The 26,811-nt window shown below is 50.8% G+C and overlaps 9 protein-coding genes across 9 annotated transcripts; 3 read left to right on the top strand and 6 right to left on the bottom strand.

The window, feature by feature from the left end:
- Positions 1-1,246: 1,246 nt before the first annotated feature.
- BO94DRAFT_515208 (putative hydrolase) lies at positions 1,247-3,515 on the bottom strand (the record flags this gene model as incomplete). Its single annotated transcript, XM_025609912.1, has 8 exons — positions 1,247-1,535; positions 1,584-1,714; positions 1,765-1,905; positions 1,970-2,185; positions 2,234-2,637; positions 2,686-2,870; positions 2,920-3,136; positions 3,188-3,515. The coding sequence occupies 8 exons, from the start codon at positions 3,513-3,515 to the stop codon at positions 1,247-1,249; spliced, it is 1,911 nt and encodes a 636-aa protein (XP_025468566.1).
- A 5,694-nt stretch (positions 3,516-9,209) lies between these two features.
- On the top strand, positions 9,210-13,286 carry BO94DRAFT_515207 (DUF3433 domain-containing protein; the record flags this gene model as incomplete). The annotated part of the gene is made up of 3 exons (XM_025609911.1): positions 9,210-9,492; positions 9,557-11,410; positions 11,455-13,286. The coding sequence occupies exons 1-3, from the start codon at positions 9,441-9,443 to the stop codon at positions 13,284-13,286; spliced, it is 3,738 nt and encodes a 1,245-aa protein (XP_025468565.1). The 5' UTR covers positions 9,210-9,440.
- Positions 13,287-13,445: 159 nt separating this feature from the next.
- Positions 13,446-14,968, top strand: BO94DRAFT_43161 (ketopantoate reductase family protein). Its single transcript, XM_025607481.1, has 5 exons — positions 13,446-13,520; positions 13,575-13,668; positions 13,730-13,784; positions 13,841-14,040; positions 14,099-14,968. Exons 1-5 carry the CDS (start codon positions 13,480-13,482, stop codon positions 14,684-14,686), a joined length of 978 nt encoding a protein of 325 aa, XP_025468564.1. The 5' UTR covers positions 13,446-13,479; the 3' UTR covers positions 14,687-14,968.
- Positions 14,850-15,402, bottom strand: BO94DRAFT_584896 (uncharacterized protein; the record flags this gene model as incomplete). Its single annotated transcript, XM_025615660.1, has 2 exons — positions 14,850-15,298; positions 15,366-15,402. The coding sequence occupies 2 exons, from the start codon at positions 15,400-15,402 to the stop codon at positions 14,850-14,852; spliced, it is 486 nt and encodes a 161-aa protein (XP_025468563.1).
- A 60-nt stretch (positions 15,403-15,462) lies between these two features.
- Positions 15,463-16,077, bottom strand: BO94DRAFT_545622 (uncharacterized protein; the record flags this gene model as incomplete). The annotated part of the gene is made up of 1 exon (XM_025613250.1): positions 15,463-16,077. One exon carries the CDS (start codon positions 16,075-16,077, stop codon positions 15,463-15,465), a length of 615 nt encoding a protein of 204 aa, XP_025468562.1.
- Positions 16,078-18,856: 2,779 nt separating this feature from the next.
- Positions 18,857-20,014, top strand: BO94DRAFT_534415 (carbohydrate esterase family 5 protein). Its single transcript, XM_025611545.1, has 3 exons — positions 18,857-19,285; positions 19,390-19,580; positions 19,651-20,014. Exons 1-3 carry the CDS (start codon positions 18,964-18,966, stop codon positions 20,002-20,004), a joined length of 867 nt encoding a protein of 288 aa, XP_025468561.1. The 5' UTR covers positions 18,857-18,963; the 3' UTR covers positions 20,005-20,014.
- A 289-nt stretch (positions 20,015-20,303) lies between these two features.
- On the bottom strand, positions 20,304-21,995 carry BO94DRAFT_515199 (FAD-binding oxidoreductase; the record flags this gene model as incomplete). The annotated part of the gene is made up of 5 exons (XM_025609910.1): positions 20,304-20,814; positions 20,864-21,102; positions 21,169-21,514; positions 21,565-21,668; positions 21,726-21,995. 5 exons carry the CDS (start codon positions 21,993-21,995, stop codon positions 20,304-20,306), a joined length of 1,470 nt encoding a protein of 489 aa, XP_025468560.1.
- A 335-nt stretch (positions 21,996-22,330) lies between these two features.
- Positions 22,331-23,750, bottom strand: BO94DRAFT_594450 (uncharacterized protein; the record flags this gene model as incomplete). Its single annotated transcript, XM_025616199.1, has 8 exons — positions 22,331-22,680; positions 22,723-22,790; positions 22,832-22,906; positions 22,954-23,252; positions 23,295-23,365; positions 23,408-23,443; positions 23,484-23,507; positions 23,564-23,750. The coding sequence occupies 8 exons, from the start codon at positions 23,748-23,750 to the stop codon at positions 22,331-22,333; spliced, it is 1,110 nt and encodes a 369-aa protein (XP_025468559.1).
- A 1,254-nt stretch (positions 23,751-25,004) lies between these two features.
- BO94DRAFT_594444 (MFS general substrate transporter) lies at positions 25,005-26,619 on the bottom strand (the record flags this gene model as incomplete). The annotated part of the gene is made up of 4 exons (XM_025616198.1): positions 25,005-25,267; positions 25,316-25,691; positions 25,736-26,466; positions 26,512-26,619. The coding sequence occupies 4 exons, from the start codon at positions 26,617-26,619 to the stop codon at positions 25,040-25,042; spliced, it is 1,443 nt and encodes a 480-aa protein (XP_025468558.1). The 3' UTR covers positions 25,005-25,039.
- Between the last annotated feature and the right edge of the window lie 192 nt (positions 26,620-26,811).

Genomic DNA, 26,811 nt, shown 5'->3' with positions numbered 1-26,811 from the left:
GGTCCTTAATCAAAGCTGCGCCACATAATGCCTTCGCATATAATGTACGATACCGCTCTCGCATTATATACTTTCACTGCGACCGATCGGTTTATGCGGAGAGTGAGTGGGTGCAGTAAGGGCGAGAGGATACATATATATGTAGCAGGAAGACTCGCTTGAACATGGAAAGAATAAGTAAAGCTCAGTCTCCATCAATCAGTCCTTCATTAGCCAACAACTCCCAGTAAATCAATGTCCCGCCCGAGTGATCGCCAAAGTAGAGTCTCCGCGATACCGGGGAATTACAGCCCTCACGTCATCATACAGCCTGTGACTGTACCCACGTAATATTCTCTGCTCAACAGCTCCACTCGGAAATTAGGATGCTCATTCCAACATAAGCGAAATATCGGATTGGCACTAGTTGCACTAGTCTCTGACCAGGTTTCATCTCATCCAAAGAAACTGGAACCAGCGTAGCACAAGTCATCGCACGCTGATGCCTCGGCCTCTTATTATGCCGTCCAACCCGACCCCGCGCATCTTATGAGGTTTAATATAGGCGGGCGCTCGTTAGCCCATCACAGGATCTAGTGCATTGTCAAATGCCCGACATTAGTCCCATCCTTGGGTGCTGATCGCACCACGCCACATCCAATATCCATCGTTCTTTAAAGTAACCTCCCAGTTCGGTGATTTCTCCGATGTCACCCGCCGCTTCCACATGTTAATTACGGGTTTGTTGGTGGGAGGTGGTTCCGACGGCATGAGGGATACTATTTTCCCCGTCCTTTATTTTATCTTAGTTGTCGCATTGGATCGTATGCTATACGAATGTATTCATGGTTCTGGGCGACATGAATATGCTTTATATTTTCCGTAGTTTCCGTGGCTCGATATTTCATGTCATAGCCTGTTCATTATGCATTTATGAAGATGGTATACGAGGTAGCACAACTGACTGTTAGAAGAGGGCATAATAAAGATACACGGTGCAGCAAGCAAATAATACCGTGGGTTCATAACCTGGCCAAGGCAAACATCAGTAGATGTGACCGGGTTTTACCGTACTCAATACTGTCCTACGTCTACACGTCAGGCCACGGGATCATGGACTTCCACTCGGACGTTCTCTCACGATCCAAATCAGTTGCACAGTCGTCAATGGCTAAATTGATCTATCAAACGCTTTAACTAAACACAGGAGGATATCACACAAAGCACCCCAAAAATGCTAATCTTTCAAAACACATCAGTTCTTCGACTACGATGATTTGGTCCTGTTAGACGCCGCATCATACAGTCCTTGGATGTCAGCCTTCCACTGGCTCTCATCCACTCGCTTGACTCGCCGATCGTATGTCATCAGACCGTTCACCTCACCCTCAACATCCGCGGTTTGAGTCCACACACCCGCACTGCAGGCGTACAGACGGACCTGATCTTGAAGCTCGGAGAGCAGAAGGTGGCTGCGATAATTCCAAGCGTCGAGGTCCAGATCAACCTCATAGGTCTGGTTAATGCTGTTGATGGCTTCTTGGTTGTTCCAAAGACTGTGGCTTATTAGTGTTGTCTTGGTGTCTAGGTGCTCACAAACTTACTGGTCGATCGAGACGTTGTGACCGAGACCTCCGAACTCTCCTTGGATGCCAATCCGGTTCGAATCATACGGGGTCGAGTCGATGGAGTAGAACGGAGTGCCACACTGGGGGTTTGCATAATGGTGGTTGTCCTGAAGAGCGTTAGTCCAGAATAACGTGGTTCAGAACAGACTGAACTTACGCTGAAGTCTCCCGCGCCGTGGTCATGCCAGCCAGAAGTCGCATCAACCAGTCTGGTAGGATCAAGCTGCTTCACAATCGACGTCAAGTTGAATTCGGGATAATAACTGGTAACCTGGCCCCAGCCTTCGTTGTAAATCACCTATGCGCGCGGAAAGAGTTAAGACAATGCGCGGGATGAAGAGGTCGGTGATTCATTGACTTACCCAGGTAAAGATGCTGGGATAGCTTTTGAGCTGATTGACGAGAAGCTCTAGCTGTCGACCAAACTCATTCTGCTGGTCGGCGTCGGGAAGAACAGTTTGTGTCACCCCGTTAGCGTCTATTTCAGTTTCCAATGGCCGAAGGGACGGCATGTCCTGGATCACTAGGAGACCCATTTCGTCACAGGCACGATACCAAAGCGCTGGCTCAACTTTGATCTGCAACACTGTCAGTACAGTTCTTCAATAAGGCTTCGGGATACTCACATGCTTGCGGACCATGTTGAAACCCAGCTCCTTGAGGAACTGAAGATCATAAACCATAGCTTCACGATTCGGAGGAGTATACAGTCCATCTGGCCAGTAGCCCTGATCGAGTGTTCCGAAGATGAAGGTGAAGTTTCCGTTCACTAGTGGCCGAACAACGCCATCCACAGTACCCTTGGAAAAGGTGCGGAATCCGGTGTAGCTTTTGATCTTATCCTGCCCCATAGCGACTGACACATTGTACAGGTTGGGGGAATCTGGGGACCAAAGCTTCGGATCGGACACATTGAACAGCAGGGGCTGATCCGACATGCCGCTGGCAGATCCCACCACATCCCCACCATCCAGCACGGAAATATTGACTGCCGTACTGTTGCCCGAGGAGCTATGAACGGTGACATTGACTAGGTTCTATTAGCAGCCGAATGCCTGAAATGATAGACACTACCCACCTTGGCCATGCATGTCAGCGCTGAGATCCAGTTGTGTGACATAGTCTGCCGGGGCAGTCTCGATCCACACGCTTTGCCAGATTCCGCTACAGGGAGTGTAGAAAATATGAGACGGGGAAAGGTGCTGCTTGCCGATAGGGATGACATATCCGTCACTATCGGTGGGATCATGCACGAAAACAATCCTATTGTTGTCAGTGGGGTCCTTCGCACATGGGTCTATCAGATACTAACATTTCGTTAGATGCCGATAGGTTGACAAATTGCGTAATATCAACTGTGAATTGGAAGTAACCGCCCCGGTGGAAACCCGCTTGCTGTCCGTTGATAAACACAGTGGCTTCATAGTCCACGGCTCCGAAGTTGAGCAGCACATTTTCTCCGTCCCACGTACTCGGAACGGTGAAGTTGGTCCGGAACCAGGAGTAAAGTGTGTTGGTCCCTTGGATGCCTATTGAAAATTAGCACGAATGCAGCTGATATCCGAGAGCAGAACACCCACCAGAGAGACCACTTTCGAGACAAGACGGAATCAAAACTTCTTGGGCGAGATCTTGGCCAAATGGCGCATTTTGGCTGTCGTTCAGGCTGGAAGCACTTTGATACTGCCAGATGCCATTCAAATTCTTCCACTGAGTTCGCTCCATCTGAGGACGAGGATACTCAGGCCATGGATTGGTTCCGACATCGTCGGTCCAAGGCGTGGTCAATGGCGGCTGTTTCTGAGAATACTGAACAGTCGTCCGGGCGGTGTTTTGGTGTGGTTTCCCAACACTTCTCGCGAAGGAGCAGGTCAGGAAGAGAGCGAGGTAGGCGAAGGTCCCATGCATCTCGACGTCAAGGATAATTTATGGAGACGGGGCTATCGACTGAGGCATGAGAGAAAGGACAATCCGGCCTGGTACTTATACCTCCCTGCTTACGGCACACCAATTGCCGGAGGCAAAGACGGCGATGGATGCAATTCCGGGTCAGCATCTGATCCAATTTCGAAACCCGAAATTGTATGGCTCCCCGCATATTGCCATGGCTCTTTGGCCCACAACTGCAGACACAAACGCCATGGCAGCGTGCTCAGAGAAGACATGAGACGTTTCTAATCCACTGGGGTTTGCTTGGCACATTAGCGGCGCATGGGGGCTGCAATTGGCGCGAGAGAAGTTTCCATCGGCGCTACTGGATTGCCACTTGCCAAATTTGCGCATGGGACGTGGATCATATCTCCACGCTCTACCTACGACGAAAATCAGGTACTTTCAACTTCTACGGTCTCCTCTCGGGATGTCCCTGAGGCAAAACAGATCCTGCGTGAATGAGGCAAGCCCCTTGTTTCTGACTCAGCACAGCATCCAATCACAACAGTGCCCTGACAAGCATCCGCTGGAACAAACGGAGCTTGGAAAGACTTTGTGAATCGGAAAGCCAATGGGAATAGCAGGAGTTAGGGATCCATGATTCGGTGCTGAATTCAAAGATTAAATTGCCATCTTCCCCTTTTTGAGGCCTTGGTCCGGACCCTGTGCCCTGGTTCCATTGGTAGCAATCCATAGCTTGGAGGCATATCTGCCGAGCCTTGGCACTGGTCACGAGCGATGCGACTACATTGCTATTCTCTTGTATCTTCTCCTGTTCATGGTCTATTATCGACCCCGCATGGATTTTTTCATGCTGCCTAACGGATTATACTCGGCATTTATCTCACCGACAAATTAGGCAAGGGAATAGTATGCAGGGTTGCGTCAGCCAAGTCGTGGGCAATCTATTCTAGCGCTTATCCTGCATCATGATTTGACAGGGCCTGCGCTGCTGTCAGCCCTGCCAAGGTGGTTAGATAGGGTCTTTTCCTGGCTGTAAGCCCAGCGCATCCATGGATATGGCCTGCAGATCGTATTGAACGTCTGAGTGACAGTTGTCAGGAAGTCCTTACCACGGAACAAGGGGCTGCCAGACGGGTGTCTAGACTAGACTCGACATTAGGCGCTGCTGTCCCCACTGTCCTTATGCCAATAAGATTGTACTCATTTTGGTAGCTAGGTTGACAGAATGTGGCCAAGATACACCGGATTACTCGGATCTGCGAGACCCCTCTTTCTCCGGGCGTCTTCTCCTAAACACCGGTGAGGCACCGTTGCAGCCACGAGGCTGTTTGCATCGCTCTAGCAATGTATTATCAATGTTGCTACTATCCAATTTCGCCTAATCAACATATGAACCACAAGTGAGCCTTTTGTAGTTGCGATAACACACACTAACCCCACTCTGCTCCATGAAACAAAAAGCACCTCAATAAATGGGGCCCAGTTTATGACCCCTACTTCTTTGTCCCGTTTTGAGAGCCCAGTCTACTTTTTAAGAACGTTCCTGGCGCCTCACGGCGACCCAAAGGAACATCTTTTAAACCTAATCACTAGCTGAAATCTTTCATATAATCACCTCGTATGTCCCCAATCACAATCCGGAATCCAACCCTCATCTACAAGAAAGGACCGCACTAGCCATAGTCCAAGTTCTACGCCCATGACACATCACCTCCTATGCCATTTTATGTCGCCAAGGATGGCATGTGATAATGCTTTTGTTGTCAGGAGCGTGGTAGGAGCGTACAGTAGTGCGAATCAAACGTAAAAAGACCATCGTCTGTACGTGGGCTCACATGCCATTATTCTATCGGTGGGCGGATGGGTACTGGGATACAAAGACCAAGATGAGTTACATATATATTTCTCTCTCCCATTTATTGTTCCAGTTTGGTATCTGGTCATCGTCCGATTCAACATATGGTCTTTCGGGCTTCATTGGTAATGATTACCAAATTCCATGTATCGCCTGTCCATCCTTCTCAGGGCTTTCTTTCTCTCGCCCAGTTCATCTGAAATTGTGTCAAGACAGAGAGCAGACACGTCTCGAACCGCGACAGCCATGGCTAGGATTTTGGCTGCGCATTTTCGACATCACCAGGGACAGGCGCATCCGTGTATATCCGAAGTAAGATTTGTTCGTTCTGTTTCAGATCGGAGTTCTTCAGGTCAAGCGTCTCCCGAGCCTTGAATTGAGCACCTGTTTCTTACTACCCCACATGCAATCCTATACTAGCTATCTTCAATCAACGTCCCATTCTCCCGGCATCCACAATACGTCTCCTCCAGAGAGTGACACGCCTTTTCCAATCTCGTCTCGACTTTATGAGAATCACGATGTGTTCAAAAAATGGTGGTAAGAAGCAGACCCCATCACCCGGCCCTACGATGCAATTTTGTCATTCCTGCGAGATACTAGTAGTATTTCATACATCACCTTCTTATTGTACTCTTGGGTGCCTGCACACATATCTGGTAGACAGTGGGTAGTACGTATCGTGCATCAAGGTACCAAAAATTGTTAGTTCTGAATTCCTGGGGAGAGGAAATAATAGACAACGGGTAGAGACTTACCAAAAATTTCCTCGATGCTTACCATGGTCTTATTAACACATATCCCAAATACAATGATGCCAATATAACTCGGTGTGGAAGTCATGGTTCAAGTCATTCCCACAGACTGTACTGCGTCAGTCATAGGTATATATATGCACCGGGGATTGCGGCAATCAATACTGACGGATATTGAAGAGCATATATTGCTCACAGTCAACCTAAGAAGCATGACGATATCCACCAGAAAGCTCCTATATGGTAACCCGTACTTATTGAGGTCAGATTGGCGAAGTACCATACAAATATATAGAGACTGTGTAATCCGGATGCACTCTTCGCGTGATAGAACGCATCCAACCCCTGCTTTCCCAAACTGAAATGAGATGTCTGAATGTTCTGCCTCTGTCCTGTTTGTGAACAAGCCAGCAGGCGTAGGCATCATAGTGATACTATGTTTATCGACTTCAGAGAATTCAGAGTTTATTATGAGGGTACTCTGTATCAAGGGGCAGTTAGGAGCGGTCGATCAAAAGTGAATTCTCATCACTATGATGACCATCTTCCCGGTTAATCTATTTGCCGCATATCTTGTGCTGTCTAGTGAGCACAGCAATCCACCCATTATCTTGGGGTCTCTCACAATAAATAATAAACATCACTTACTTGGTACATAGTGACCCGGGGGGGTGTGACGGGCTCAAGAGCTCAAGAACTACTTAAGATATATAAAGATAAGTAGAAGTTAAATTTTCTGTTGGAGTGGCTACTAAGGCGATTCAACCGTGTAGAATGAGATGGATGATGATCTAGCTAGGGGCCTCGTAGGCCATCTATATGGACTAACTAGCGGTGTAGGGAGGAGTGTCACGTGACCCTACGTTGCCTACCGGCGTGGGAGCCCATCGGGGATCCCAACATTTTCTAAAGAGTTATTTAATTACAGATCAAATAATCTTTCTTATAATTAAACTTTCTTAAAGACTTTCTGTACAGTGTTAAGAAATCTCTATATCTCTTAACTAGTTTCTCTGTAGCTTTAGGGAGCTCCTCAGATTTCTTTTTTTTTATTACATAATTTCTATACTTCTTTAAGTATTATTAATTTAGAGTTGTAGGACTAGACAGGCCGGAACATAAAATGTTCCGGTTCCGGATGGCTGACAGGGTCTAATCCTTTTCAGGGGGTTAGCAGTTAGGCCTATTCAATTGGTATCATACTTTTATAGAAGGCGGTAAACTATTATTAAGTTTTTAATAGTTTATTATGGTTGTAATAGTCTCACCGTTACAGTTTTCTACTATTAAATTCAGTTTATAATAAGTAATGAATATTTAATCTAAGTATATATAAGTGTCTAACTCTTAATACATATAATAGTATATTTAGCTGTATCTGTTACCTCTAACCTCACAAAGTTAAAAATATAAATAAAATAAATATATAAAATAAGTATAGATAAAATTTTATACTATTTATAAAATATATTAATATCATACAAGTATAGTTTATATATAGTTTTAATTGTTGTATTACTTTATAACTATTATAAAATAGAATTTAATAGTTATAAATTAATCAGTGATTGATAATAATTATATTAAACTATTTATAACTGTTCTACAACCCTTTACAACCCTTTACAACCCTTTACAACCCTTTACAACCCTTTACGACCTTACTACAACGGGTGTGTTACGGACCCCTGCTAGCTGAACAACTAGTGAGGCGGACTCGTCAGGTAGAAGGCCACGACCGGAAAGACAAGGACTCTTATCGAGTAGAATCCCGATCTGAGTAACCGACGCCCGGAACGGTTACACAGCACGTGACCACGATGGACATGTCACCGACACGCTACAACATGTCGGCGCTACGACAGGACATGGCAGCGACATGAGATAACATATCAGTGGCATGACATATCATGGCGATGCCATACGGAGGATAGGATATATAAGGACACTCTTTCATGTACTTAGCTAGTTCTGTTCTTCGTGCTCAATAACACTGTCTTTAAGTAACCATACGTTTGGAAAGCTTAGCGACAACACTCGTCCGCACTCACTTACGGATAGCTGCGCGGCACTATCTGGCCTTACTTCTCTTCCTTTGGTTCAAGACCAGTTGCCCTTAGATAGTCATCAGTCTGACACTGCCTCGACTAAGTTCGACGGTACGTACACTAGTGAAAGCTAAGCTAACAGGAACAAAGGGAAGCGATCCTAGGGTTTGACAGGGTGCTACTAACCCCCTCGGGACACTATGTACCTCGATGTCTCTCTGAATTGCCAGATTCAGCGACATTCGATGGATCTTTCCGAGATAGCCCATCGTTGCCAGCTAAGAAGCGGCAATATATATATTGGGGAAAGCTTGGCAATCTTATTGTCACTTTTCAACCTAGCCCCACCGTTCCTCTTGATCAGTCTAACACTCGCCACAAAGCAGATACTCCCTAGTACTGCCCATATTTGCATAGTACTTCAGGACCAAGTCTTGGTGGTATTGACTTGCGCCTCATCTAAATTTGTCCACGTGACGAAAAATCTCTCGATCGGACATGCGACCACCACTCCACCATACTGACAGTTTGCAGTTTGCACAATACGAGTACGACAACAATTTAAGACAACCCTAGTAATCATAGTAGTAACAGGAGTAGACTAGCAGACAAGATAAGAGCCGAATCTCTTATGAGTGGATTCTCATCAGCCCACCCGGTCAAGGACCCTACATCGAAACCCTGCACCACTAGACCCGAAGAGGGGCCCGCCTGGCCGGCCATTGGCCAGATCCGACCCCAAAGGCGGTCGATGACTAGCCGATTGAGCCTAGTGCCTGAGCCCTGCCCAGACCTCGCCCCACTCTGCTGTGCTCTACTAACCAATGGAGTCTGGCACCAACACGCTGTCAGCTGCTGATTGGGAGGACCCGCCGCGGCGTTCTCGGCGAAGGGCCAATGGGTGGAGAGCAGCCGGCCCAAACGGGCCAAAAGGCAGAGCCCCTGGCGCCCGTGACCCCACCGACTACGCAAATCAAGAATTGCCGGCAAGATTCAAACGTCGATCGTCATCCTCGCGGCCGCTCGCCTCTCGCTTCACTCCGTTTCTGCTTCCCTCGCCTCTCTTCACCTGCCTCGCCCTGGTCCATCGCCGGGAAGGTCGTTGGCAGCCTCCGTCATGTTCATCACGTTTCCTCGCTATCCCATCCATCTTCAGAGATGATCGTGCTTGTTGACGCCGTCGATTCCCGTCCATGAACCATCATCCCTTGGGCGATGACAGTGCATCCGGCCCCCTCCGACACCGCCGTTTGCCCCCCAAGGAGCATGTCCCTCAAGCATGTCCGGGAACCTGGAAAAGACTCTGTCCAATGTCTGGCTGTATATCACCGGTGCGTCCTGTTTCTGACCTTTTAACCCAGTGGTTCCAGCGCGACTGACCTTTTATGCCTTTAGAGCGTATGGGCCTCAGCCGCGCCGGCCCGCACAATGGACAGTCGATTCCCTCGGGAGGATGGAGGCCTGTTGCCCTGCGGCCGGTATATCTCTGGGTGATCGCGGGTATCATGTTTGCGATGCTCCTTACACTCGATGTCCTTCGGCGATACAGTGAACAGAAGGGCGGACTATACTTTTTCCCGGATACTGACACCGTTTCCGACGCGCAGTCGTTCGCCTACAACTACCTTCCCATCATCGCTGCCCTCATTCTCGTCACCCTTTGGTCCTTTATTGACTACGATGTTCTCCGCCTCGAGCCATACTTCCAGATGTCCCGACCGGAGGGGTCGCCGGCGTCGGTCCTCTTCATCAATTACAATTTTGGCCAATCGTTTCTCACTCCGCTCACGTCGGCCAAGCGCGGTCACTGGGTTGTTTTGCTCGTGTCTATCGCCACTCTACTCATTCGCTTGTTTCTCCCGGCCCTGCAGAGCACTCTTCTCGAACTTCGGGAACTGAACGTGGTGGATGACGGAGAGATCAAGACATGGCCTCAGCTCCTGGATCTACACACCCAAGCTGTGTGGATAATGGCGCAGAAGAGCAATGAGACGCTGGCCCTGGACTCCGTTCTCACCGCCCGTGACAATCTGCGCAGCACTCGTTCCTCCAGCTACGCAGTGGCGCCCGTTGAAATCAGCATGGAAGACCGCCGCGAAAGCACGGTATGGACGCTAAATCAGACAATCTACTGGGCTCAACTGGCGTGCCGCGACGTTCTAGCGGACGACCATCTCTCGGTCTCGATCAATGATACGTCCAGCGACCCCCCTGTACTCTCATGGAACGTGACCGGCGTTCAGCTGCAGGACATCCACGGGACCGAAGAGTCGTGCACCTTGGATTTTCACTACAAGAATATCTTCTTCCCGACCACGGATTACCTGCAGGTCCGGTATTGGGAGCCCGCTTGGACGAACCGGACGCAACCTGCCCACAACCAGGGAAAGGCATTTACCGCCCAGGGTTGTGATGATCCCTATGACTTGTATGGGATCGTCATCTCAGTCAACGCTACGGTGGGTGGGGCTGACAGTATCAGCCAGCTAGGCTCCGAGTTTACCTCGTCGGCCGGCATATTCGGCTGCAAAGTTAGCTATCGTCAGGCGGAGGCCAAGGTGTCCATGCACGCCAATAGCTCAATCACCAGCATCTATGGATATTCGGATACGGAGCGGCCACTGTCAACCGACGATTTCAATATCGACGCTTTCCAGGACCTGCTGGCTCAGCGAGCCCCATACACGGGCGACATGTTATTCATCCAACTGAACCAGACCACAGACGACACCACGGTGACGGAGCTGCCCGTCATCAGTCAAGACCTGGGTGACCTCGAGCCGCTTCTGGTCTTGGATGCATCCACGGTCATGACGCCGGGACAATTTGAAGCCAAGGTCACACGGAGCGTTGTCGAGACGTTCGTGCTCACGATGGGTCGCTTGTTCAACCCGGACCAGGACCCGACCAGCGTACCAGCGCATCGGCAATCGACACAAGTCGCTATCTCCGTGGTCTCTTTCGCCTCCTGGTGGTCGGAGGTGATTTTGGCCATCGCAATCATTCTCACAGTGTGTCTTATCTATTTCTACGGCAGGCGCCCCAACATTCTGCAAAACGATCCTAGTTCTATCGGGGCCATGTGTAGCATGCTGACCGACCTATTCGGGGCTTCCAACGTTCTCGGAGATCCACTGTCTGACGTTCATCAATTTTCGACGCGGCAGCTACGTCAGGTCCTGCGAAACTGCCGGCTCCGATGGCAGCAAGGGCCTATGGGGCCCCGACTTGAGATTATTACGGCAGACGGTCAGTAAACAACGCTGCAAGCCTGGATTGCGAACTAACTCGAGCAGGATCACCGGTTACTCTTGGCGAGCAAATTCGCACACGGGTTGACCCCATGCCACACTTTCTGGTGATTCCGATCTTCATCATAGAATTTCTTCTCTTGGCTGCCGTCATTTCGGTCATGGGAGTGACGGCGGCAACTCTCGCTCACGACGGGAGTTTTCAGCACCTCTCCCAGTCAGCCTCGAGCTTTCTGCAGGTTGTGACGTCGTTTTTGCCGTCCATCGTTGCGTCTGCTGTGGCCGCCTTGTGCAACTCCATTCTTCGCAACATCAGCATTTTGGAGCCGTGGGTTCATCTGCAACGCGGGATGGCGGTCGCCCGGACATCCGTGTCTATGAACTATGCGTCACAGAATCCGTGGTCGATCTTGAAAAAGGCCGTCCAGAACCGCCACTCCCTGCTCAGTCTCGTCTCGTTTGCTTGCGTCGCCAATATCCTGCTGACGGTCGTGGCCGGTGGGCTGTTCACTCAGAAACTGACGCAATCATACCTGCCGTCCACCTCGTTGTACATGAATTACAGCAACTCCCAGTTTCAGCGACCAGAATTTGCTGCGGACTTTACCGAGTTCGATCTCATCCAGACCAGCATCACGAGCGGAGTGCCGATGCTGCCGTGGATGGCTTCAAACTACTCGTTTGTCCCCATCAAGAATACAGATTCGGACCCCGACGTGATGTACGGCGCGACCACTCTCGGGATTGGCAGCGATCTGGAGTGCAAGGCGCTGTCGATCTCGCAAAACTTGGTGGAAGAAGGCCAAAGCACGTACTGGGTGTATCGGCCATCGCAGGATGTCAGTCGGCAGTGTATGGTGAACATGACGGCGCTTGTGCGGCCCAGTGAAGCCATTGCTCTCTCCATCCATTTTCTTTCTCCAATTGCGGAATCGGACATGGATCTGTGCCAGATGTCGACGGTGCTGGTGGTTGGACGATGGCACTACACAGCAGAGTCGTCTTTCACGGACAACAATACGATCGCGCTTCAATGTGAGCCACGGATGCGACTGCAAAATTTCTCCGTGACCTTCGACCGACGGGGTCAGATTTCCGACATTGACGCGGTAGCTGGCACGGCGATCACGTCGGGCACGATGTATGAGAACGCCACGATCGCGCTCGGGCAATTCAACAAGATCTTTGCGGCCATTCCTCAGAGTTTCGTCGGAGAGGAACCCGGCCGAAACCAGTCGTATGTTTCCTCGTATGACTGGGCGGGATTCCTGGTGGCCCGTCTGTATAGACAGCACGAGAAGATCGTCCCTTTAAAAGCCGCGGACCTAATGGTGGAGGTGCAGGTAGTGTATCAGTGGGTGTACAGCACGTACTTCACGCTCTGGCGAAACATGTACCTGGTGCCGCTGGAGACGGTGGTGTCGGCGGCCAACGCGACGGTAATCTCCAACACGTGGACGATGGCCCCGTCGGTGCCATCGCTGGTCATGGCATTGGTGATCATCGCGCTGGATACCCTAGTGGTGCTGGTGGTGTTTGGAACGCGGCGTGGACGGTTCCGAGGACCGCGGATGCCACGATCCATCGGGGCGATTATTCCGTGGATCGCGCACAGTCGCATGCTGGACGACTTTCGCAACACGTACTCGTGGACAAACGCGAAGCGGCGGGAGCATTTAGCCCGGTTGGACAAGCGGTACGGCTTCCGGATGTTTCTGCAGTCGGACGGACGATGGCGGTTTGCCGTGGACGAGGAGGCCGTGGGACTCGAAGACAAGCCACCGGAGGGAGCAATGGACGCGAGCAAGGGGGCGGACGTGATTGAGTTGCGGTCTATGGAGGCTGGCACTCCGCCGGGGTCGGATCATGATTAATGTGATATGAGGCCAATGTATTATACTCCGTAGGGATAGTGTACATAGATATAAGCAACAATTTCGGTCTGCACTTGATTCCGATCCGGGCCGTCGGACTTGATCCGATGATCCGAGGTGGAGCCTACCTGCATATAAACCGGATGACCCTGCATTATCTTGCACCCCGCATCCCCATCAACCCCTCGCTCTCATGGCCGACAAGCTGGACGTTCTCCTCTACGGGCTCGGAGCGTATGTCAACCTCTCCTTCCTTTCTGGATGACAGCAGTCTCATTGAACCTACAGCATCGGCTCCTTCTACGCCTTCATCCTGCACCGCACCAACCGAGTCCGTCTCACCGTCGTCGCCCGGTCAAACTACACGGCCGTCAAAGAAAATGTACCCTACCCTAACCCCCGCTCCCTCCCTCCCTCACCTACCCACTCACCCACTCGCACAGGGCATCCTTCTCAAAAGCGCCAACCACGGCGACCACCACTTCCACCCGGACCGAGGTACCTCCTCCTCCCCAACCCACACCACCCAACCCTAACCCAACCACCCACCACAGTAATCCACTCACCCTCCGAACTCACCCACCCCCCCTCCTACATCATCTGCACCAACAAAGCCATCGACACCGCCAACATCATCCACTCTCTCGCCCCCGCAATCAACCAAAACACCACCATCGTAATCATCCAAAACGGCGTCGGAAACGAAGACCCCTTCCGCGCCGCCTACCCCACATCCACAATCATCTCTTGCGTCGTACGTACCCCACCCCCCACATTCCCCCCATCCCCCAAACTAACCCAATCACCCAAAGACATGGGTCGGCGCCTCCCAACCCACCCCAGGCGTAACCATCCACACCACATCCGAAGAAACCGAACTCGGCCTGTACCCTAACCCCACCAATTCCCCAAGTACCGAATCCACCCGGCTCACAACTTTCACTTCGCTCCTCGCACAGGGCCAAACGCCCTACACGATCCACGAGGACATCCAACCCACACGGTGGGGAAAGGTTATCTGGAACTGTGCGTGGAATACCCTCACTACGCTGACGGGGCAGGATACACAGGCCTTTTTGCAGTCCTCTGAGGATGCGATCCCGTTGACGCGGCGACTTATGGGCGAGGTTCTCGGTGTGGCGCGCGCAAGCGGGGTGAGTCTTCCGGATGGGTTGATTGATACGCAGATAGCTAGGATTCAGGGTCTGGGGGCCGTGCGAACGAGTATGCAGGTTGATCGGGAGAATGGACGGGCGATGGAGATAGAGGTTATTGTGGGGACGGTGGTGAGGAAGGCGAGGGAGGTGGGGGTTGAGACGCCGGTGTTGGATACGTTGTATGTTTTGTTGAGGGCTGTGGATGGGGGGAGGAAGAAGGGGGAGGAGGAGGGGAAGATTTGATGTGATGTGATGTGATTGTTTGTTTAGGGTGGAGGGGGTTGAAGTGCATATCCAGGTATGGATATAGTGGGGAGATAGCTGGAAAGAGAAATACTCTTCAGATCCAGGAATAGGTGGGCATGTCGTACAAATTGGCTTGGCAGGTGGATAAACCCGGTCGGACTTACATTAGGGCCGTGTAGATGACCCCGGGCTGAGTGACGAGTAGGATCCGACGTCCCTCCCAAATGGACTCGCCTAGGTGGCAGTTGTAGACGTGGAATCTCATGTGATCAGTGCCACAGTGATACGATTTGCCCAGTTGTGGAAGGCACTGAAAATCAAGATGGCCGCCCGTGGACATCTCGCATCTTGTCATGGCTTGGATGGCCCGTTCGAAGATCCGAATCAGCCGGTTCCTTCGGGTGGTGACATCGGCCGGCGTGAGGGGCTCGATGAGTAGTAGGCGAAATGGCTCACTGGCCAGCAAATCATCGGCCAGAGAGGGTGGGATGGCATGACGGCGTTGGGCGTTGTAGATGCCAAAGGTCACGTTAGGGGCTTGCGAGGACTCGGCTGAGTTGGCTAGACGATGCGTCTGTCGCTTCCACAGTGCCGCGGATTGTGGGTTCGCTGTGCATTAATTAGCTTCAGATTAAGATAACGGGGTGTTAGAAATGTGAAAGTAGTAAATACGTACTTTGAAAAATCTGCTCATAAAGATGTTGGAGCTTCATGGAAAAGTGCTCATCTTCGCCGTCATCTGAAATTCCAGTCTTCCCATCAAGATACCAAAACTAATTTTCAAAAACCCTAGTCATGATCGTCTTATAAATGAGGGACTCAGCGAAGAGTTCTCCAATAAAGTTGCGGGCAGCATCTGGAAGTCGCCTTTTCAAGGCAGTCCATTCCTCCTGGACGCAGTACCCTTCTAGGCTTTGAATGATAATTCTCATCTGCTCATTGGAAAGGTGCTGAAGACTGTGGAGAACAAAGTCCAGTATCCAAGGGCGCATTCTCTGCTCCATGACGCGGTACAGCCTTCCAACGTACTTGTGTGTTGTCGACCATCCCTCGCCGTCCGAAGTGAGGAGACGCCCTACTCCTCGAATGGTAGCCACGTAATCAGATCTCTTGAGGAGGTCCTTCCGTTTGTAAGGATACATCCGGTCGTCATCGATGTCTATGTCCATTGGATCAAGCGGCTGGAGAACCTCGGTTTGTTGGTATGGGGAGCTGGGCTCAGGGGATTCCATCTTGGGAGGCTTGCTCTGTTCCGCTGGAGAGCTTGCCCGAGCACGTTTCTGCTTGGGAGTCTCCAAATTTATGGATGTAGTATTTGCCCGAGGGCGTTTGTGATTAAAATCCTCCATCTTAATCGACGGAGTGCAGCACAAATTATGCGCCTCCATGTTTTTACCACCCTGGAGGTGAATCTGGTGGATCTGACTATCTTCGTAGTATTTAGAGGGAGTGCAGAATCTGGCAGAACCTGGAAAAATTCAGGAGAGGTGGACGAGGAGCGTATTCATGTAGCAGACAAAGGATTGATGTCCGCTCTTTGTCCTCCTTCGTTGCATCCTCGGCTCGTCCCTTTCATCTCCATCTCTTGCCATGCAATATTATCCCACCCATCCGACCATTTTACATGCAGTCCCAGTTTCCCAACCAAAGCGGACAGGTCATTGAGGATTTCTCCAGTAAAGTTCAGGTATCCGTCGATCGAACAGAAATACGGACTGTATCGAAGCAACCCCCTGCGCACTTTGGTTTACCAGGTCGGCAATCCGGGAGCAAGACACTCGGTATCAAATGGAACAAGCCGTGCCAAATGCAGGATTTGGATGTACGCCTAGATATCGCGCTTTCTACCTTCCGAGGCTGAAGCAACCGCCTTGTATCTCTGAAACACCCCCGTGGTGAATGGCTAGTGGGATGTTCAGACTGGGAATAGAGAATGGATACCTCTCTTAACAAGGTTGTATATATAGTAACCTATTGGAAATATCACTCTTAACAATTAATCCATCCAGTCCGTAGTAGTAGATACCGGAGATCTAAATCACTCTTATCCAAATTCTAAATTATAGTCAGTTGATAAGATTCTTTCCGTGGCGCTTTAGTTTTAAAATGTCTTGATCGTCATCAATTCCTTGGAATGACTGTTGCAAACAAAAAACATTTGAAAGATTTTCTCAATGACTGATCAATTGACGAGAATAGGAAGATTCCTTCCAGTTATTCGTTCCTTAATCTTATTTTATATTTCAATAGACCTGATTGTTATTTTCGTGTCATCCTAACAACCCAATATACTCTCGCATACATATATTTGATTATATCTAGAACACAATGGCAATTTTAATTCTGCTGTGGCATTGCAGCGGATGTTAAGTTTACCTCTATCTGTTCAGTATGATATGAGCAAGATGTTCTTTGAGACTTATGTACACTACTTGCACTCATAAAACGAGTCAGCCCGAGGAAGATTTGGGATGATTCAGGTGACAAGCCTTTATCATATTCATCCTCGTAATACAATCAACATATTCTGGCTGACGGTTTATCCAACTCTGAACTTACGTTAACGCGCGGATACAGGTATTGGGCATTAAAACAAGGTAAACAGCTATCATCCGACTCGTTTTCATTTTCGTTGGTCTATAAGATATAATTATGTATCTTGTCTCACCTTTCCAGCGGAAATAATCAGCCATTACACTTATCTCATTGCCGGGATTATCATATCATCGTTAATCGTCTGACACAACACCCAGAATATAATCTACGTAGACAATCTCACCTTGATCATCAGATACTTATCAGCCCACTCAACCAAAAGCCATATCCGTAGCTGAATTGACCTATCAGTGAAATACCTCATCCCCACCCATCCCCTCTGAACCACCTAAAACATCACAAATGACAGGATCGTGGAATCACTACCGAGGTTGATGATAGCTGAGTCCCGGTCTAGACCTATTCCATGCCTCACTTTGAGATGAGATTACAGGCGGGTGATGTATCTGTTTCATGATGTTTGGTTTTCATTAATGACGTCTTGTCCGCTTGTATGCCAATTTGCTATAGTCTCATTCCTTTGATGTAGATGATCTGCAGGTACGTCTCTGTAGGAGTCATGGTCTGTTATCAAATGTCCAATCTGAATGCTGTTCAAATCCATTACACACAATCACCATCACCACCATTCAACAGTAATCCAAATCTAGAACCCCAACAGCAGCAGTCCAACTCTAGACACCCCAACAACACAATCTAGACCCTGACAGATCCCTCCCCACCACCACTCTAATCCTAACAAGAATTGTAGCGACAGCGACACAGACTCCCAAGTGGGTATGCTCATACCCGGAAGCCAGGCACCAGCATCATGAAACCGCGACGCAAATGCTATTCCACGGACACACACGAACCTCGGCAGAAAAACTCAAGCCTTAATCTGCTGGTCCCTGTTTCAGACCGATAGACCGAAGTTTATCCAATTGTCTTTATCTTCTGTGAGTGGTAGCTGAATTGCTGCCTGATTTACCACACACGACTCCGTACAACAGAATAATCTACACTAGGTACATACCCCCAACCAACCAACACACTCACATTCTATGAATAGCACACTACCCCCAAATCAAAATCCATCCCGACGTTCCTAATCCCCAAGCGGGTCCCGAAGCCTCAAGACTCAAAAATGAGCAGCCCTAACGCACTAGCGGCGGCCCCGGGCGCAACAGTAATCTATCGGCGACAGACCCTACCCTAGTCAATAGTCATACGGTCGGACCACCAGACACACACCACCGCACCGACACATAACGGTTCACTGGTACTGTCGGTCTGTTGCAGCCTGAGACTAACCCGTGATAACCATGGACAGAATCATGAAGGATGGCTCAGCCGCTCAGCCGCAGGGTTCCTGAATGTTTCAGACTTTTAGTCAATTTCTGGATCAGGAACCGGGGTTAACCCTTATTGTATGTATCAACCTTAATAGCCTTGTTATAGTGGGATCTTCCGGGTACCTCGGAGGAAGATGAAACGGGGTACCGCTGATCGCTCAGATCCTGGCCGTGGAAGTGGTCCGTTCGACCCAATTTTGTGTCCCGGGATGGAATGTATATAACCATGCTATGTTCTCGCGTCTGGATAGGAGTTTAACCAGCAACACCAAGTGCAGTGCACATTGTCCATCTCCTTCCTTCCTTCTTTTACTTCCTTGTTAGTCGTTCGTTAGAGCTGTGCTCATAGTCATTCACTTCACCACCACCACTACAAAAGGAACAATGAAAGCCTTCATCGCCCTCACCCTCCTCGGCACCGCCCTCGCCGCACCAACCTCCACCCTCCGGGACCGCGATTTCGACCTCTCCTCGCTCACATCGGGCCTCTCAGCCCTGAGCTCCGGATCGGCCGCCACCTCGGGATCAACCGAGGCAGCGGGGTCGGGGTCGGGAACCACCTCCAGCTCCAGCGGCCTTAGTGCCCTGGCTTCGTTGTTCCCGTCTAGCAGCAGCACCAGCAGCGATGCCACCAGCAGTGGTAGCAGCAGCAGCAGCAGCAGCGACGGGCTGAGTAGCCTGTTGAGTTCGTTTTCCAGTGGAAGCGGTATGATCCCTCAACTACCCTAACCCAATCCAATCCAACCCAATCCCCTCTCCCCACAAACACCACAACGAAGTCCGGAACTAACGCTACGGAAATACCTACAGGCTCCATGACCGAAAACGGCGTGACCCAACACTCCGGCAGCTGCAAAAAGCTGACCTTTATTTTTGCCCGGGGAACCACCGAAATGGGAAACATGGGGAGCGTGGTCGGACCCGAAGTCGCTAGTCAATTGGCTTCTTTGACGGGGAATCAGGTTACCGTGCAGGGGGTGAATTATCCTGCTGATTGGGAGGTACCTATTTATCCCTTTTTCCCCTACTATACATCAATGCAAATACTAAAATAATGTTAATGAAATAAAGGGCAACATGTCCCTCGGCTCCTCCGGCGGTCCCACCATGGCCTCGTACGTGAAAGAAGCCCTCCAGCAATGTCCCTCTACCAAGGTAGTTTTGGGTGGATACTCCCAGGGATCGATGGTCGTGCATTATGCTGCGAACCAGTTGAGTGCGGGACAGTTGTCTGGGGCGGTTCTCTTCGGTGATCCGTTGAAGATGGAGGGTGTGGGGAAGCTGTCTTCCTCGAAGGTTAAGGAGTTCTGTGCGAGTGGTGACCCGGTCTGTGAGAATGGGTTTAATGTCATGGCGCATTTGTCGTATGGGTCGGATGCGAAGGAGGCGGCGACTTTCTTGGTGCAGGCTGCGGGACTTTCTTGATTTATTCTATATATGCTTTTGACTTGGGGGGGAAGGGGGTAGGGGATGGGGTTAGGAATGGGGGTGCATGTTGGTGATGTTGTGTAGGTTTGGGTAGATAGGAATTTATTAGCTGGACTATATACTTTTCTTCTCCTTTGTCTTTTTGTGTGTGAGTGTAAGGAGTGGGTATCGCTGTGGTCGTCTAGTTGATGTATGATTGTAATCTATGTCTATCTTCATTACAAGGTAGACACCATACATTAGTAAATGACTACCCCACATCATATACACCCCCAACTCATACTACTATGTAAGAATTAATAAAGCTTAAACCCCCCCCTCATCAACCCCTCTCCCTGCAACACCCCCTTCGGATCATAAACCTTAGCCACCTCTCTCAATCTCTCCAGATTCTCCTCTCCATACCCCCCGAAAATATCCTGCCAGCCTGCCGCATCTCCCATGTAGTTGAACGCATCGTACAGACCCGCCTTCTTGGTCGCATTGTTAATCATCTCGGTGGTTTCTTTCAACCACTCATTCACAATGTCATCATAGGCCTCGCCAATCCACTCCACTACTTCTGCGTAGCAGAGGTAGATTTGGTTGGAGTCTAGCCCGAGGGCGTTTCCGCCGCGGGACTCAGAAGCAGTGAGCCAGCTGTTGCCGATGGGCTGCCAGTCGAGTTCGATGAGGGAGATGTTGGCGCTGGGGATCTGGGAGGTGAGTTTGGGGAGTTGGTTGAAGAAGGTGTTGTTGATGAGGGCGATGCCGCTCTGTAGGGAGGTGTAGCTGGTTGCTTTGATGGTGCCGGCGACGAAGATGTCACTATTTTTATTAACATTCTATGCTAGATAGCAGTGGAGAGGGGGAGTACTTGATGTGCGGCGTCACAAGGGCACCAGTCTCGGTTGCAAACTCAGACAAGGTCTTAAAACCCAATGTGCTGCTGATAGCCGGGATATCGGTAAACGGCTTGAAGATCTCGGGATAGCTCTCCGTGGCACTGTCGTAGAAGAGAATCACCGATCCAACGGTCGTGTTACCCTCAGGCACGACAGCAGGAACGATGTGAGTCTTGGGATCGGAGATGTTGGCGGCGTAGGTGGCAGCGGCCTGTTTTGTCAGTCCTCATTCAAATCCACGCATGTGAATCGACCACAACTCAAGATGGGGACATACATCCAAAAACCTCTCCACATACTCCCCAGCAACTGTATACGTCCCCGCCCAAACCTTGGTCGACTCAATAGTCTCCATATCAAACCGTGTCACCAATCCAAAGTTACTACTTCCTCCCTTCAGCGCCCAGAATAAATCCGAGTGACTACTGCGATTCGCCTCCACGATGGATCCATTGGCCAACACAACCTCGTAGTTCACCACCGTGTCGCAACCGAATCCAACCTGGTTGCCGAAAAAGTTGATTCCACCCGCCAGAAGCAGTCCAGGGACACCGACCGGACCGAGACGGCCACCGGCTGCAGCGAGGCCGTAGGGTTCGAGGTAGGCGTAAACATCGGCCCAACTGTTTCTTAGTTACCATCATGTATGATACCACTTCAGATGAAGGAATACCGATAAGCCGGTCCAATGGACACAATCGATTGATCCTCCGATAGTGACAGGGTGGTCAAATTCGACATGACGACAAGGACCCCATTGTCGATGTTATTCGAGCCCTATTTTCGTCAGCCATTATTCCCTACATAAAAAATGCAGGAAAATGGGGGGTGTACACGAATGCCCATATGTCCTCCTCCCCGCACGGCAAACTGCGCATTCGCATCCACCAGCGCCTTGACGCCCTGGCCCAATTGGGCCGCCGATTGCGGGCGGAACACGCATCCCGGCGACATGATCTCCGTGTTGGACCAGAAGTTCTGCGCTTCATATTTGTAGACGTCGGTGCTGGGAGTGAAGACCTCATCGGAGAGGTATTGCAGGGCGGTGCAGCCCGAGGTGGCTGCAGCCGTGGCGGCCAGCGGGAAAACAGAGGCGACGCGCATGGTGAGTGATGGATGCGAATGAGGGAAAGAAGGGAAAGCGCGGTTTTTGACTGGCGATCTAGGCGGAGCTGACTAGCGGAGTGCTACTATACAACAAACAGGCGGGTGTGGCTAACACCGTAGCCGAGGCTAAGTCTGTTTGCAATGTTCTGCAGCCACGGCAATTCACTTCCTGTTGAGCCGTCCCTGAAAAGTAGTCTCGGGCCAGCAGCCGAGAGAAGTTAGCCGGTCGTTAGTGCGTCGTAGTGCGTCTCTAGCGTGCTCCACTGCAGGCGCGGGCACAGGCACATTCCGAGAATTCTTCCAGCATACATTCACTAGCATCATTACATACATCATGCCATTGATTCTCGTCCCCCTCGCGTATCCACGTTAAACTCCACCGTCCGGATGATCCCGTCGTCATCTTTTCTCGCTGGCAGAATATGTTCGGCACTCCCCCCGGTACCCCCTTTCAGTCGCGTCGAATACTGGCTCCGGTTGCCAAAGTCTGGTTGATCGCGGGGGATGGAGTTAAGGGGATGGCCATACTTGCGCGAGCTGGATTGCCCATAACCGTTCGACGATAGGCCCAGCAGACGAGGGAAGTACCGTCGCACAAACGGTCGCATCGCGGTGATACAGCCCCCGGTGATGCCTAGGTTCAGCTCGACTGTACACCACAACAGGGCATTCGTCGTGGCCCCTATTCCTTAGCTGAGTTCATCAGGCAAGGGATGGGACTTACAAGTCAGGTCCGTACTCTTGAGCAGGACATATAAACTCGCCAGACGGATGCAACTCACGATGCCGACACTATCCAGTCAGAAAGAACTTTATCGCGTCGTTTCACTTACAAACAACCCATCGCTAACATGAAACCAATGGCAATCTTCTGTCGCAGTGGCATCTGCAGTCGACGCAACCACGGTCTATCTCATTAGCAGCTAAATGAGCAAGGTATAAACGGGTCACTTACATCGGCACCAACACCGTCGCAAAATCGGTAAAAATGCCCAACCCCGCATTGGCAAAGTAAAACACCGGGCGGTTCATGCACGTCGATTTGATGGACAAATCCCAGGCCCCTGCTACCGGGGTACAGCTAAACACGTTGGCCAACACGCTGGCCACGTTGTAGCCCACCGCGATGAAGACGATTGTCCACACGGCCAGGTGGAACCCACGGCTGGGGAAGATGCGTAGGTAAAAGATAAGAACTGACACCTTGGTGAACCCAGTACCAGCGCAGTAAACAATCGCCGCGACAACATTATACTAACTGAGTTAGATTGGTTACCGAGGATGCAATGCACGTACCTTTAAAAACGGAGGGGTGACTTGATGCAGTGGGACATCCCACATGTGTTTCCCCAGACCATACTTGAGCACTGCTGGTCAGCAGCAGATACCATAGGAATAACAACACTTACTATCCAACGTCACCCCGAAAGCACCACCGACAGAATCTATCTCATCAGTCCAGTTCAACAAACCAGATCAACCCACATACCACAGCCAAAACCATCAAATCTACCCATCAGTCAGTCACATATACCACTCAGCCATGGCCTAGTATTGTCACTTACAATCATCCCACGCCACACTCCTCACAACAAACAACCTCGTCCACATCCTCACCCCCAAAGCCACGACCGCCACCGGCAAAAACACACAATTGACCACAATGAACTTCGTCCCGCAATCTGGTGGATCCACGAAATTCGACACCAGCCCGGACGGCGGCGCCATGGCCGGAATAATCGTGTCATTCATATCGATCGCAGAGCTGCATGACAGCTACTACCCTCAGACCACACTCACTACCTATAAGACGGCAGACCAGCCCTCTAATAATAACCCGGAGAGTAACACACGGGCCGCGCAGGGCAACAAATAAGCACTGCGACACACGCAACGAACTCAATTCTCAGCCGGGGGGAAGATATATCCCTGTATACTCCACTCTGCGACGGTCGGAAACCACGTCCTTGGCTGGCGATTGGTGCTCAGATAAACTTTGAGTGGCAGCCACCCGGAGGAAACCGAAGTCAGCAAGTATAGTAGTAACAAGATTTGATCGTCGATGGGATATCATCGCGGAGGGTGCGCCTGTCTTGGTAGCGATCGGATAGTTCATTATCTAGTAGGTATCTAGCTGGAGTGTCATTCCGGTGGACCGCTTGTCGCAGAGCTACCTATGGTGGGGTTGACCGAACCAGACCAAACAAGAGAATGGTTTTGAGGCAGTAGTTCGGAGTATATTCTATGCTACTGTGTAGGGTGTGATGATCGCGGCAGGTAGAATTGCCGTGAGACTCTCTATTCATTCATCAGTTTTATTCACTCCCACTGCCATTTTGATTCGAATCTTCGTTGGTAAATAGCATGACCCTGACCAACCCCTCTCATGGCAACCTCACGAACTAGAATCTAGAAGCCTCCCCCCCGAACCGCCCCACAAATACGAGCAAAGCACCACATCAATGATGTTATTAGCCCTGCTTAGCCCTGGCCCATCTCACACTAGGGCTAACTCGGCACCGGCACCGGCTAGTCTGATCCCATTCCTCGGTTCACAAAACTTTAAATCCTTTCCTCCCCGACAAGCCACCTCAGCAATCATCCATCAGTGGGATACTGAATAGATTATCATCGATAGTTTCGGGCGATGAGACGATCGGGTGTATGCACATCATAGTCTCCCTGGGTTCGATTTTACAACGTGGGTTGTGGGTTGTGGGTTGAGTTCGAACCATCCGAAAACGGTCAATGAAGGTGGGAGGTGCGTGGGGGTATCGTGTCGCATTTCATTTATTTGACTTTGGCTAGGTATTGGGGTGGGTTGGATCTTGGATGATCCACTGCTGAGCGAAGTGTGGTGGTGGTGGTGGTGTGGTGGTGGTGGTGGTGGTTCCGGTGAGGCCGGAATGGGGGGTTGATTTGATTGTCTGGGTGTAGATAGCAGGTGGGATTGTCTTATGTCTTGGGTTCTGCATACTATGTATGCATGCCAATGGTCGGTCTCATTGAAGTTTGAAGAGGAAGTAACCAAGGCTACGATTCTAAGCAAACCGCTTCATCGGCCCATATCGTCCCGTCAGTCCCCGCAGCTTCTCCCCCCAAATAAACAACGGCACCGCCATCACTACACTCACCCCCTGAATGGCCGTCATTTCGCCGAACACTTTCGCTGCGCCTTGTCGGTTGATCCAGTCTGCTGCGTACAGCGAGAGCAGCATCCCGATGGTGTTGCGGATTACGAAGATGATTACCAATGCCTCGCCCGTGATCTGTACCGTCAGTATGCAGAATACAGTGATTGATGGCATGTTACTCACGGGCTTGTAACAATCCAGCGCATAGGTTACCGCCACGTTGGATATCGCAGCCACTCCGAATGCCTGCATGGCGTATCCAACTGCCGCGCCCGCCCAATGTGTCTGGTGAGCTACGCATAGTCCGAAGATCAGGATCCCGGCGGGCCCGATTGTCCCGGGGATAATCATCACGGGTAGTCGGTACTCGGGCAGTCGGGGACCGCCGTGATGGCGCGTGTATCGCGTGGAGATGATATCGATCAGACGACCGCCCAGGTAGAAGGCGAGAAGGGAGCCGATGAAACCGGACAGCGAGAGGAGACCGATACTCCCGGCCGGCCAGTTGTAGGGGGGTGCCGTGAAGGTGCGGGATGCGGTGAGTTGGACCACGATGTTCCTGGTCTCGTTAAGTTGGTCCTACTCCAGGAAAGGGGTACTCACCATCCAACCGAGATACCGATGGTGAGGGAACACCATAGCAGCTGCGGATATGCCGCGTTGCGGAGAATATCCCAGGTGGTTCGGATGAATGATGCATCCGGGTTATATCCATGTGTCAGCGACAGCCAGTCCCGGTAGTTTCTGCGAGAGACAACGTGTCGGAGGTAGGTGGTTTCACGGATGGTGAAAATAGCGACCACGAGAACGGACCCCACTGCCACTGCGAGAAAGTAACACATCCAACGCCAGTCCTCGTCTTGCACCAGATAAGCGTTGATCAACGGCCCGAGGAATAAACCACTGGTCAGGGCGAGGTGGAAAATCATGAGGTAGTGGCCGCGCTCGTGGGGAGCGACCATGTCGCTGACCACAGCAGGGACGGTGGCATCGGCGGCAGCAGCAGCAAAGCCGGACAGAATGCGCGCGGCGAGTAGCTCGCCGTAGCTGGTGGCACGCGATGACCACACATTCATGGTGGACAACAGCAGCATGGAGACCAAATAGACCGGTCGCTTACCGATGACGCGCATCAGCGGGACCCAGAAGATGTTGCCAAGGCCGAAAAGGAATACATTGAAGCAGACGAGCTCGCCGGCTTGAGTCTGGGAGACGTGAAACTCGGCGATGATGGCCTTGGTGGCCACGGTAAAGTTGCTGCTGTTGACATTGGCGAGAAAGGTGTAGAAGCAAATGGTCAGGTAGGTGGTGAGTTTGGCAGCGGTGGACCAGTTCTGTGCTATTAGCTGGGTGCAGCTGGATCGCAGTGAAGTACCTACCTGAGGATCATTGGGGTCAAGGTTGACGACTTCCTTTGTCATTAGGCCCCCCAGGCCATGTTCCTCGGTTGCGCGATCGATATGACTGGAAGTGCCCTTTTCCTCCATGGTGGTGAGAATAAAGTGTGGCACCCATGTGGCAGCAGGTGGGACAGTTATAGTAACACAACAGAACCAAGCTGGGAGGGAAGTTCCGATGTCGGATAATCCGAATCATTCTCTCTTCCAAGGGATTGGATTACACAGGTACAGCTTCCCCGGACTTGCAGGGATGTGGTTACCCCGCTTCTTACCCCGGAT

The sequence above is a fragment of the Aspergillus sclerotioniger genome (genome assembly GCF_003184525.1).
Source record: "Aspergillus sclerotioniger CBS 115572 chromosome Unknown BO94scaffold_11, whole genome shotgun sequence".
In the NCBI taxonomy this organism is placed as follows: Eukaryota; Fungi; Ascomycota; class Eurotiomycetes; order Eurotiales; family Aspergillaceae; genus Aspergillus; species Aspergillus sclerotioniger.
This window is presented reverse-complemented; position numbering and strand designations above follow the sequence as displayed.